This window comes from Diprion similis, chromosome 3 (genome assembly GCF_021155765.1).
Source record: "Diprion similis isolate iyDipSimi1 chromosome 3, iyDipSimi1.1, whole genome shotgun sequence".
Taxonomy (NCBI): Eukaryota; Metazoa; Arthropoda; class Insecta; order Hymenoptera; family Diprionidae; genus Diprion; species Diprion similis.
In genome coordinates this window covers 15472028-15485871 of record NC_060107.1, presented here as the reverse complement: position 1 = coordinate 15485871, position 13844 = coordinate 15472028, and the positions used below count along the sequence as shown (strand labels likewise).

Here is a 13844-nt window from a genome sequence, read left to right as displayed (position 1 = left end):
TTTTATACACATATCCATAGCAAATATTCTCTAGTGAATAAAACCATAATTTTCGTTCAGTTGACGATGAAAATGGGTGTGGTAACCATTGAATATTTTAGGTCCATAACGTAAATATAGTGACTTTAAGTTGCAGTGTAGAATATTGGTGTACAGATTTGTGACAGCAATATTGTTACGTTGTGTAAGGTTAGGTCGGATGGAAGGGAAGGAAGGAAGGAAGGAAGGAAGGAAGACACGGCGAGTCCTGTGACGAGGATTCTTTGGCACGACTTGGACATCGACAAATGCAGAAAAACGCAGCGCACAGGGAGCCCCATTCCGCGTGGGTGGCCCGGAATCGTTTCTTTACTCCCACTCAGAGGCGTTTCGTCCCTTCGGATGATGAATGACTGCGCCTTGACACCCTTCTCATCCAACTCGGGCCTGGATCTCGTTGCGATTTGCATCCGGGCTACCAGCTTCGAAACCAGTCCAACTTAATCCCACAATCACCGAACCATTCAACGCCACAAGGTTAGTCGTCTTTTGTTTCAGTGTTTTATATAGTTGACTTCAATGTGGCGCCGACGCCAAAATGACAAATATTATTGGCCAAGAAGCTTTCGAGTTAGAGCGTTAATTAAGCTACATAACCTTAAAGATTTTTCGATGCGTGCCATCTGATTGCAAATGAATGCTAGCAGATGTTGCTTATACAATTAGTAATACAATTGTAATTTGAAATTCGATATCTAATTGCAAATCCAGACCAGACGTAGTTGGCAAGCCTGTCTTATCGAATGAAAAAAATTGGCGCACGCACGCCTTGAGGTGTAGTTTCCTGATACTGTCATGACATATGTGAATAATTACCGAACGAATTGACAGTACAGGTTTGAGTTGTGTAGAACTTGTTTTATTTGGGATTATAGCGATGATGAAGCAAAGCGGAGAATTTTTTTACGTAGCGACTCGAGCTCAGATTTTGTCTAAATCCGATTGCCGATTGACTCGTGTTTTGTGTACCTACTTACAACTTATGTGTATATATGTATACTTGCATATTGTGAATATGTGTACATATCTGTTGGTGATCTTAACAACGCGTAACGTATACGGTATACATGGATAGAAATGCATGTAAGTGCCTTCTCAAAGCGAAAGAGAGAGAGTGAGATAGAGCAAAAGAGGGAGAGCCAAACCAAGGGTCTATTTTGTGGCTGATTTTACAAGCCGCTTAGCGGCAGCTCGGCTACCTGAAGGAGGTTTCGGCTGTTCGTATTAAACGGGAAATCCTTTGTGGTTGACTTCGTGGGCACGACGACCAGCCAGCGTTTCAGATGCAATTCAGATGGCAAATGCGATATTTTGACGTGCCCCAAAAAAAATTATAATCACAATAGGCCTCCCTTCGTCTGAACGTCTCTCCCGTATTAATTCATACTGTTGTGCTGCTCGCGCACAAACGTCTCGCCTGCGAGGCTTGCATCCTGGCAGATGTGTATCTGTCTTTCGCCAGCTCTCAAGTCGACTCATGGATAATGTGCTGTTCGACTTCTGTGCATAATTTCGACTTTCCGCGAGTGTGTATGATATATTTTCTTCCAATTTTCTCACCACTCCGCTACCTTCATTCAACCTGTGACCGGCACAACATTTCGAAAAACCTAACCCTTTTGGGACAATTTCTGCCCCAGTTGAAAAATGTATCGTGTGTTGTTTTTGTTTTTTTGTCAATGATTTTCAATACACTTAAATTTTGGAGTACATTTCAATGTCAATTTCTTGTCAACATTCTACACGTTGAATTTTGTTTTTCATCATTCAAATCCGTTTTGAAATCTCTAAAGTGTTCCAATTATGTTTTGGTGCACCATAGCAGTTTTGATTTACATATTTAGAAATAGTTGAAAATATCCTTTCATTAGGGATGAATCTTCGGATTATCCAAACAGCTTGGAGTTTGGATTTATTGACCGTAATTACCACACCTCATTATGGGTGAATATAAATCATATAAAATATAATATCACCATTTTACCGACTTAGCGCCTATTCCAAGTGAAATATATATTTTGTTTTGTATTATACGAATATTGTGATTTTTGGTTGTAATCTATACCGTGTACCTATAATCGACGTGGTGCTGAACCGAAGATGACGATACTAAAACACACGCACATATACCTAACTGGACAAAACGCCAGAGAGGTAGTGTAAAATCCTCGTTCCAAGATCCTTTGTGGTGATTCTTTAATGGCGGTTCTCTTGTGTATCGCGTCACATGCGGTGTGAAACGGGAATCCGGTGGCGCAGCCGGAGCAGCAGCAGCAAAGTTTGATTTTTCGGCTACGACGTTCTACAGTAGGTGTGCCTTCAGCGTGGCCAGCGGAGCGCGACGCCCGGTGAACAAACATGTTACTATCCCAATCGATCTGTTCGAGCGCTGAGTGTTCCGGAGTGAAAAGCGGCGATTCTTTCCCTTAAGCGCCGAAGGCCACGCCTCCTATCCCGTCACAATCACGTGACGCCCCGCCCACCGCGCTCTGATTGGTCATCGGCGCGGTGGGCGGGGCGAGCGCGAAGTTGCGCGCGCACCGGCTTATCGCTTGTGCTCTCGGTGGAGGGGAGAAGGCTGGGGAGGAGGAGCGGAGGTCAGTGAGGATCGGGAAGTCGGCTGGCGCAGACGCGTTGTGTGCCGCGAAAACGCAGCTGAACGAACGCGTCTCATCTCGTAACCGAGCGGTGCGCGTGTGGCGATTCCGGATTCGAACCGGCGAATTCATGTGTGGGATTATCGCTATATCAACGTTTTCTTGAACGGTGCTAAGCGCTGCACGGACAAAGCGCGCTAAGTGAGGGAGTGCCGGATACCCTAGTGTTGTGCGCCGCAAGAATGCCCGCCAAGGGGGAGAGGGGCAAGGCGACGGACTTCAGCATAGCGGCCATCATGGCGCCCAGAGGTCCTTCGTTTGGACATTACCACCTGCAGGGTCTCGCCAACGGTACCACCAATGGTATGACAAATTCGGCCTTACCCTAACGCGCTTAGACCACCCGTAAGATTTCCGGGCCTTCCAAAAACGCGATAGCCATCTAGTACACCCTGCAATACTTCTTGGCGTGCAGATCTTCGGGTTCCTTTACCGTATCCCAGAGGTCCGTTCTATCCTCTATTTTCACTCGCTCACCGCGGGGTGCAGGTTTCACTTTCACGGTTCACTAATGCTCGACCAACAAGACGGTATAACGAGCTCGGAAAATTCAACACCTCCCAAATTCTTTTGCCTTATTTTCGGTTTTCTGTACTCGAAATGACGCAGAATTTGCCCAAATTGGTACCAAGGAGATAAAATGATGTTTGTCGATGATAGCTGTTTAATTCTTTGAAGTCTACGAACTGCAAATTTTATAGGAATTGCCTTAGAGTATTTGGAGCAATCTTGGAGAATTAATCTTTTCGGAAATTAGAGTCATTTGACTCAATGAATATTATTATAACCTGATCTGAATCCAGTCTTCTTCTTACGGCAAGTTTGCTGTCTTTGGGTCGTAGTTTCGATGATACAAATTGAATGGTTCTCCAGTTGAATGGCTTTACATATTGGACACCGTAATTAGTTTCGAATCAAATTAACAGAGTCAATCGTGGCCAATAGGCGCGTACTTTTCAAGTTTCGCAAGTTGTTCTTTGGATATTAACGAGGCATATTTTAGTGTTAGGTGTAATAAGATTAGATCTTATTTAGTCTCGATGAACGCATTTTTCTCCAATGAATAAAAAACGTGCATCATATTATATCGGGATTTAAACGATGCTTTGAAATTCGCTCTCACCATTGATGACGAATTAGCGCTAAATTTGCTTCACGACGTGTTAGATCAATTGATCCAAACTTCCTCGCAATTATATGGGAGTTGGATTTATCCGTTACTGCAGGATCTTTGTCGATGTGTTTCTTCTGCAGCACCTGGCGTTGTAAATGGCGTCGGCTGCATATGCATATGTCCTTCCTAAAATAGGGTTACGAGTAATAAAGCAAATATTGAATGAACAAAATTAAATATTCAGTGCAAATAATTATACATACAAGAAGACAGATGTCGCGTATTACTACTTCAGTTAAAACGTTATGTAGTAGGTATCACTCGATTTTTTCGAAAACGCGTCTATATTTTATTATATTTGAAGAATATTTTATTATATTTGAAGAATATTTTATTTTACTTAAAGCTGTTGTTTACTCTGAAGCGTTCTAATGTATAATACTTGACTCAGGATTCTTTGATTATCATGCAAAAGCTCTCGCGTTTTTCACTAGCGAGAAAATTGGCGATGGATCCCGAGTCGAAACTTTATATCTCGTTTGAACCTTTTAATCCTTTATTTCTTTGCAGTTTAGATATGCCGCTTCGAATTTGGGTCTCATTTACATCTTCTATATTCTTCTCAGCTGACAATAAGTTTCACTAAATAGACCCTTGACGTTCTTATAGTAACTGTTGATCGAAATTGAACCTCAAATCTGTAGAATTTGAGAAAAGATAACCTCAAGGGTTAATTGAAGTCTGAACCAAGAATATTTCAAACGATTCTCACTAGAGTCAAATGAGTTCTAATTTTAGATCTGATCAGAACCTCGTAACATCGGGGAAGGACTTATGTGCTGCAGTTTTGAAATTTAAATGAGCCATTTTTTCTCACGATTTTTTTACACCTATAAGAAGGTTTTACTCCAGCGCAAAAAAATCTCGAAATTTTCTTGACGTCCAAATGAGTTTTAAAATTTTGTTTCGCGAACGGGGGATTAAAATTAGGTATAATATGTTGACGCAAAATCTGTTTATACTTTCAAGCGATTCAACAGCTCACAAATAACAATTGAAAATCTATATAACATTAAAATATAACACGGAGAAATGAGTACAATAAAATTTCACATATGGTAAAGTAACAGTTGCATTTACCGTCGCAGTATGACGATTATTACGATTTTATATCACTACACGTTATAAGACTCATCATCGTAATGCGACGGTAAATCCAACGCTTGTTACACCGTACGTGTAGGTATATTTTTCTCCGTGTATGCGTTCTTAAAATATACTGATAATTTAAAACTCAAAAGCGTTGGAACTTCTCTCGTCTGCCCGCCATTTTTGTGACAACACTATTCAGTATTATAAATAATGTACTTAACTTAATCTCGCATTACTATTCTAACCTAGGAAACTCGGATTTTGATACCTTGTCGTGCTGAAATATCGGATAATGATGTCACGAGTATGGCACGCATTCAAAACACGTTTCAGCTCTCGTGACTGAATTCTATAGTTACTTTTCACTATTTTTATCAATGAATTAAACGTGTGGAAAAATGTATTTTCGTCATGTCATCTTATTTCAATAGACTTGCCAGTGTACGGAGAAATTTTATCTAGCAAACCCAATTAGAATGTTGAGTGAACGTTACCCGGAATATCCAACTCCACATTTAATCATGGCATTTATTATTTATCCACGTTTACTTGTGGTGTGCCAAGTTTTATTATTATACACATGCCAACGCGATTGTGAATTCATTTACTTTGCACGCAATCCTCATGTTCGCAATTCAAATTAGTGTGATTGGTAAAATCTTGAGTAAAGTAGGTACGATGAAAAATTTAGTCCCATAACAATTTATATGCACAACTCAAAATGTATCGCGAAAATTCAGATACAGTATTCCTTTGCCTGCATTGATGATCATATCTGTTCATTATCCACATTTCAAGTGTATTTTAAGTGTCACGAAAATCCTTGTCAGAGTCCTTAGACGGAAGGGAAAGAAATAGGAAGTACCTAACGGGTGTTGCGCCAGAAGCAGCTGAGGAAAGGAAAGCGTTTTTCTGCGCAACATGCGGTCTCCGTAATTAACTATCCCATGCAATGTCCAATTAAAGCGACCATCGCCTCAAGTTAAGTGCAATTCGAATCTAATATTATACGTGTTCCGAACAGAAACTGTAGAAACTGAAAAAATATCAAATTAACTGTCATACAAGAGAACTAATCGAACAAGGATATAGTAAAGTTCGGGTTTGAAACATGAAGCTCGAGTCGATTGGGTCGAATTTCATTCAAAGAATCATTCCTATCAAAGTGATACAACATTCCAAATCGCAAATTCAAGTATAAATAACGTTTATAGTTATCTATCATTGAATAACGGTTATAAAATTCTCTGCTTTAGCGAATTGCGATGGATCGGGTCTCATTTTGTTTGATAATTCACATTTTATAGTTCATCTGAAATGAATGTTGATTCAAACGTTCATTTATTCTATGGCAAAGCACATATAAGTTCGCGAATTATGATCTATAAAATAATTTTGTATGCAACGTTTTGGCGATGAAACAAAAACCTAAGAAACTAAATTTATCTCTGCAGAAAATTTGTAGAGAATTGGCTGATAAAATTTCCCACAAATTATTCATGATGAGTCTTTTTTTTTATCGAAATTGGTGAATTCACATGTTTTTTACGTATATCAAAGATACGTCGTTTTGGATAAATTCAACTTCATTGACTGTAGTTCCATCTTCTGAACTTTAGATTAGCCATTCAGTTAGTCTCCATAATTTTTTTCCCAGACTGTACACCGCAAGAAAAGTGTGGCGTGGACAGCTTCTATAAACTATTGATAATTTTGTATCAGTATTGAATTTTGAGTTTATGCTGAGTAGTCAACGCCGCCAAGTTTGTTTAATTTTAATACAACCATTTTTTACAGTTTACGTCCGATGCAATTTCTCGAACCAACATTTCCAAGGCGTGTCACGGCGCTGTTTCGTCGAGATATTAATTATATTTGTCACAAGGATAATTAGTGCCTGGTTTAAGCGAATTGCGTGGTTTCATCCGATGATCTGCTTACCGCTGATGTGCATCTCATGCATGCCGCGACTTTCACGAATTACGGTAATTTCTTCTCTGCAACGCATTCGAGCAGTGATTAACGCGGGTTATCCGTGTAAAATTATACACTTATACAGTATGTCAAGATGTAACATTCCTCTCAGTATGGGTATACATATACCCATGCGCACGTGTCTATGTAAATGACATGTATACCTATATCTAGTATATTGTCGAGGTTCTCTTCAAGCGGTGCTTTCGCACTCGTGGCAACTCGAGCGTTGCCTCATGCTTCAACGCAATTCATATCTTTCTTATTTGTTTCCAGAAATTCTTTAGTAGCATCAGCAGCAGAAATAGCTAATAATAACGATAAAAGCAGAGTTATAGCATTTCGGTTTGTAGCGGAAACACGTTAACGAATTCGGGGCAGGCTTGGACAGTCTTAGTTACAAAAATTTCAAGATATTCTCTAATTTTCTTTTTGTTCTTTCGCAAAATCGAGACGCACAAGGATCGAAAAGGATCGTGTAACTTATGTAAATCTTTATGATAATTCAAATTGTGTTCAACTAATTTTGAAATCAAATATTCATTTAAGAAAATGTCGTTACGATCGATTCAACGTGTACGGATACGGTCTTTTTCGCAATTTTTATTGCCAAGATATCTCACAGCTGTGTCAATTAGTGTTTGTTGAGATTGATCTGCAGATGTTTTATGCGATGCTTAGTGAGAACACCAAATTTCTGTAGTTCTGTCTTCTTGAACTCCCATTTATTAAAAGCTTGTGGTATGTTGGACCTTTGAGATTCACCGACCAATTAAGAAAATCGTTTTTATACTTTTTGTACCTTCTAATAATAGAATCTCTTCCTATTTTGGTAAATCATAGGGTTTATGATCGCGGGAAATTATCTTGGAACTTAAAGTCGGTTTTCAATAGTTTTGAAATTATGACAGCTTGGACGTCTTGTACTTTTCATCAACTTTTCGAACTTTTCGAAGTTACCGTGCAACCGGAATTTCGCAATCATTAAAGACACTTCGTCACTCAGGGTATACAAAAAAAAGTGTAAAATGAAAAATTTTCAAGAGTTCCATTTATTTATTGAATATGTAAGTATCGTGTTTTCTCAAGCATGACGTGAAGTGCTTTAAAAATTCCTGATGTTGATTTTTTTTCTGTTTACTAGGCGTTCAAACGACGCCAGCGGATCTGGTTGCCGCTGCGACGGCCGTGGCTGAAGAAGTCCTGGACGACGATGACGAGGGTGAAGACGGGGTCGGTGAAGGTGAGAGCGAAGACGCGGAGAGATCGACCAACGACGAGGAACAGGAGGTCGACGTCGACGTCGAGGAGTGCAGCAGCGTCGAAGACACTTCACCGAGCCTACTCGAAGAACAAGTCTCAACCAAGCTTGACGGTGACGTTGAACGGAGGCATCGCCGACGGACGAGCTGCAATTCTGACGAATTGCGAGACGTCGAGTGTCACTTGGAGACCAAGGAGCTTTGGGACAAGTTCAACGACCTTGGTACCGAAATGATCATCACCAAAACAGGCCGGTAAGTTTGACTCAGAATTCGTCACATAAGCACCATTTCAACTTCAACATTCCATGATGAGACAAATCCTGATCTCACCCACAATCGAGAAATTGGATGCTTTTCTGACGTCGATTTTGCAGGCCGATTCCAATTATATGCAGTTCACTACAATAAAAATAAATTTTATCTTGATGGGTTTTGATCGTGCCATTTATTTTCACTAGACACTTTTAGTTTATTCTATAGATGGAATATTTTTTCTGCGGATATTGCAGGGTCAAGGATTATCGATTTTACTTCTTACACTAATAGCTGCTGTTTTGAGTTGTATCGGTATATATAGACCATAACGAATATAGTGTTCAATCAACAATATGTTCGGTATTCTCCATTACGAAATACAAAAATCTGTAAGAATTGAATGAAAAAATTTTTCTTAAGTTTTGAGATCTTTTTCTGTATCGAAGTGTTTTATTGTTCGTATTTAGGTTACCTAGAATGGCTATGATATCGGAAAAGGTTACCAGTATTCAGCTACCTAACTCAGCATTAACCTAAAAACTTTTTAAGCGGTACAAGACCAGTTTAACAAACGCGTCCGTCTCGGCGACAGTTCAAAATTCAGACCAATCAGGTGGAATTGTACATCGCGACAGGCGGTCCCTCACCATCGTCCCTGTTCACCTTCACTGCTCTTTCTCAGTCAGCTTCTCGTTGATCCTTTCCCACGCTTCGCATCGCGCTAATTCAACTTCGTCGTGAAGTTTTCCTGCAACGGCAGTTACATACACCTATTGGCGTATGTATTTAAATGATTTTAGAACCGAGACGAAGTCAAAATTGTATAGAATTGAAAAAAAAAAGACTGCAACGGTTGCTAAAGTTTTGTGTTAAAAAAAAAAATGATTATTAGGTATAGGACTGAAAAAAACAACTTATTCGAAACGATGTTTTTATTTCTTTATATAGTATCAGTTATTTTTTGATTAAGCGTATGCATTCGTAACATTATATAAATATAATCAAAAAGTTAGTATGTTATATACTTTTGATCTACAGCTGCATGTAATACATCGATAAAGTATTTTTTATTTCATATCAGTAATAGCAAAAACCTGATGTTAAGATATGCTTAGAAATGTAACAGCATCTGCTGACTTCTGAAGAAGCAAAAACTTAAAAGAAATAAAAACACTCTAATCGCTGGACAGCAGATGTCATAATAATTGTTAAAATAAAAAAACACTAAAGGAGAAAATTGATGAAAAAAATGCAGTTACAGATTTCTTCCATCAGTTTTTGCGATCGAGTAATCAAAGCGTTTTAGATTTCGGTAAGCGAGATGCAATTTTCGTATAATTATCTGACTGGCCGCACTGCTGCGATGCGCATCGTAATCATATAGCGCCGAAGGATCACCTGCCAGAGTTCGTTGTATACATACGTATGCAGGTAAATGTATGGTATAAACCCATCTAGCTTCGAGTAAAGTTGTCTTCATAGATTATATAGCTTCAGAGCGATAAGCCCACAAAACACCGGATCGTGGTCCTCCGGTAGAAATCGCTGAACCACCTAAAACTGCCTGTTTTTACTCAACCGTTCATTATACATACATTATATCACACTTTTCCAACGCGATGAAAACTCAACGGATAATGGCTCCTCCGCGAGTAATTTCGAAAGCTTTCACAGTCAGCCAAAAGTTCTGGCTTGTTTCCTAGCTCACGCGAGCATTGATCGCGGGATGAAATAAGGAATTGTCAAGTTTCTAGGCAACGATTTTGTATTTTCATCCTTCAGTATTTTCACACCTTCACCAGGTTTCGGGATCTCGATTTTGGTCATGGACTAATTTTCTTTACCTGCACGACGACGGTGGAAGTGTAAAAATACCAAACGGCTAAAATGCGAAATCGATACTCTGTTCATTGATCAGCGGATCTGCAAACGGCATGAAGAATAACAGCTTAATAGAGAGGCCGAGTAACCGAGAGTCTGAGACTCGACGGTGGCGCCGCCACGTGGCTTGGCTGTCGACTGACTGCGAGGTCAGTTCGTGTGTGCCGTGAGGAGTGTATAAGCCAGGCAGGATGTGTCTATGGGCTGTCACGCGAACTGTTCATCAGTGGCGTCTCACCCACTCGGCGTCCCAAAGGTAGGAAGGTAGGAAGGTAGGCTCTGTAGGTGCTATGCTCTGCGCGTCTACCTTTGTGTTAGGGTTGTGCGACATGCAGGCTTGCCGTGCAGCAGTCTGCACACAATATGCTGTATGTCGGAGTCCAGATACACGTGACGCGCCAAGAGAGCCAAGCTGATGGTGGTAACGTGGTGTGGGTATGGACGCGATACCCGCAGACATAATTACAATAGTGACACCACCTGGCAGCGCGGTAGAGTCGTTAACTCGGCAAACAGTTGAGTAACTTAGATCGCTATAATATCCACTGCTTCCGTAATCCATTTGTTCGACCCTCTAGGCCCGAGTTGCTGACGAGCTCCCGGGCCGCCCGGGTCGCTCCGGGTGGTTTTGCTCGAGGATTGCTTTGCGAGGGTGGAAGGAGGAAGGAGGTAGGGGCAGGGAGGGGGTCGCGATTATAGGCTCGTTAGAAGCAAAGAGGGCCGTTTGTTTCGGTTTAATTGACCGACTTCTGCAGGCTCGCTTCGACTACGGTGTTTTGTCCAGATCGTTCGGATTTCATGGTCCAGATTTTTTATACAGATTCACGTAGTTCACTCTCGCCTACTATCGTGGAGGCAATTAATTCCGTCTAAATCCTCCTCATCTGGTCTATTTGTTTCGAGAATCATTTTGTACCCTTGGCGAAATCAACTAGATGGAACAATTCAATTGTCCTTAACATACGGGATCCAATAATCAATGTGTATCAACAAGATTGAACAATGCATGTTGTAAGTCTCCTTTCTGTATTCTTCATGGTTGCTTGGCACAAGGCATCGTGAACACGAGGACAATAATATATTCCGGTTGAAAAGATTAGAGTCGGATAAAAATCTTGAGCCACCACGAACCAAGGGTGTCAAAGGTGCGAGAGACAATATCTCTATCAGACTCAAAGAGTCACTGAACAAAGATTCCAGGTAAGAATACTCCCAGGTGATGATTTCGACAGGGGTCGAAGCATATCGCACGCATCATCTGGTAGAACTTACCCAAATGGAATTGGGGACAGTCGACCAGAATGTATTGGGTACTTTTTCATCTTCTTAATTTTTCACTCTTCTATTTTCGGAGGAGAGGGAATCATATTATAATGTCCACGAAATGAAAAATTGAGTCTTCACTAGATCCATATGTTTTCAGGTTTGGAGAATTACTTTCAACCATTTTTAGATGGATTTCTAGATGTTATCGATTTTCAACAAACGGACATTGATGACTCTAATCTCAACCCAAGCGGTGTTCTTTGAACCGTTACTGGTTGAATTTCGAACAAAAGTGATAGAGACATTCTTGAGCTATATCCAAAAACGAAAATGTTTTTTATCTACAATAAATCAAAAACGGATGCAACTATTCAGGTGAAATTTGGCGTATTAGTTGATAGGCGAAATCGGCTGAGCTTGATCGGATTACTTGAGAAAGTAACGGAATTTGGTAGAACCTGTCTAGTTTGGTTCTCGTTTCAAAAATGAGGAGAACTTATCAAAACAAAATTACGGGATTACTGTTTCGGGCAGACTTTCACTCCAGTTTTAAAAACATTCAAGTGAAGCTATAATAATTGTAAGTTTAGTTAAGATTGCTCAGTGCGTTGGAAGCTAGAAACGTTATAGCGAAAGCACAGAAGCTCCAACATCAAATATTGTTTCCGAAATATGTCCTGCTTGCTTTTTCCATACCATACCATACCGTAATTTCATCGGTACATCCCGTAAGGCAATTTGAAGATAAATTATGGGCTTTTGAATTTTACGAAAAACCGGTTATGCAAATATTCTGAGGCTTCGTAGAAGTTGTTCATAGTCGATGAGGCTTTGGTTGTATTCATATTGGACCGGGTGGTCGTTATCAGCAACTTACAATTAGCGGTGAATGTTTATTCAAGTGAATTGCGACTCAATGGAGCTGAACGTGGAGTAGATTAAACTTGTACAAAGACCAAAGTTCCGTTTCGTAACCGCGATTTACGTTCCGTGCCAAACTGTTCTAAGCTTCGATTTGTATACAACAGTTTGTAAACTTCTCCGACCTATAACGCTGACTTTATTTCTAACCGTGAAAAATTCATAGTTCAAACAATCGTTAAGATGTGCAATTCCTTAGATCAACATAGTATGCATTGGCATTAAACGATTTTTCTTAAAGAGGCAGAGTGCCAGTTATTCTCCAGTAGATGATTGTCACAGCGCCACAAAATTGGCTGGCGAAGAACAGAGGCATTATGGGTTTGTCGCCTAAAAATACGCTGGCTAGGACGTTCAGAGTGATGAAGCAAAATAACGCTTGAGCATATTTGGCGCAGTTCGTCGTCCTTTCAGAGCTTCTTATATCCGTTCTTAGGCAGGCTCCTTGATTGACGGGAACCGATGGAATCAGGGCTTGATTAGTTCGGACATCGAAACCTAGGCTGAAACGTGCCATGTTCATTTGACAAGCGTCGTGATCGACACTGAGGTTGTTCAAATCTCGATACTGCGGGATCTGTGAGCAATTTGCATCGACTTCGGCATCGTGCGATTTTGAGGAATTGCACGACCCTTGACACAATACGCTCTTTCCTCGAGACTGTACATTTTTATACTCGCTACAGAGAAATGGCATCTTCTCAAGCTGTGATTTGGTCCTTTTTTTGGTTACAGTTCAAATGCTGAATATCTGAAATAGTTGAATCGAGACTTTTCGTCAACGTGTAGGTGTAATTTGGACGTTGAAAACTGCAGGGAAAGTTTGCAAACTTTTTTTTAGTACGCTAAAGATCATTTGTTCATACGATTACAACTAGACATTTTCTTCGAGTCGACTTTTACGAAAAAATATTCGAAGACAGGGCTTTTAAAATGTAATAACGACAGAATAACATTGATTCTTTCATGGGTCGAAGAATTGAAAAATGCATGATATCGATGAAAAGTGTCGAAAACTTACAAACTTTTTATGACTGCAGTTTTTTTTTCGAAATAAGTACAGTATTTTAGTTTCATCGAATTCAAATACCAAGTACTTCTGAAATTCAACATAATATCGTTATCCACCGAATAAGTTTCGTGCTGACAGAATTCTCTTTTCTTCTACCTGTAATTTTCAGTTACTTTTCATCTTCGCAAAATGATCATCACAGCGTTGTTTATGCAGTAAAAGAATTTTCATAACGCCACAGCCAGCGAACTTTAACCGCAAAATTCAACGTGTACGCATTTTCAGCGTCTGATGTTGTTATTTTTCGA

At 40.1% G+C, this 13844-nt stretch overlaps 1 protein-coding gene across 1 annotated transcript in view; it reads left to right on the top strand.

Annotated features, from left to right (window-relative positions):
* Positions 1-2651: 2651 nt before the first annotated feature.
* The window catches only part of LOC124404496 (T-box transcription factor TBX20-like), a 32777-nt gene continuing 21584 nt past the window's right edge, over positions 2652-13844 (top strand). The window contains exons 1-2 of the mRNA XM_046878663.1: positions 2652-2999; positions 8081-8453. Of these exons, the coding sequence (XP_046734619.1) occupies positions 2879-2999; positions 8081-8453 (494 nt within the window). The 5' untranslated portion in view covers positions 2652-2878. The remainder of the gene's footprint in view (positions 3000-8080; positions 8454-13844) is intronic.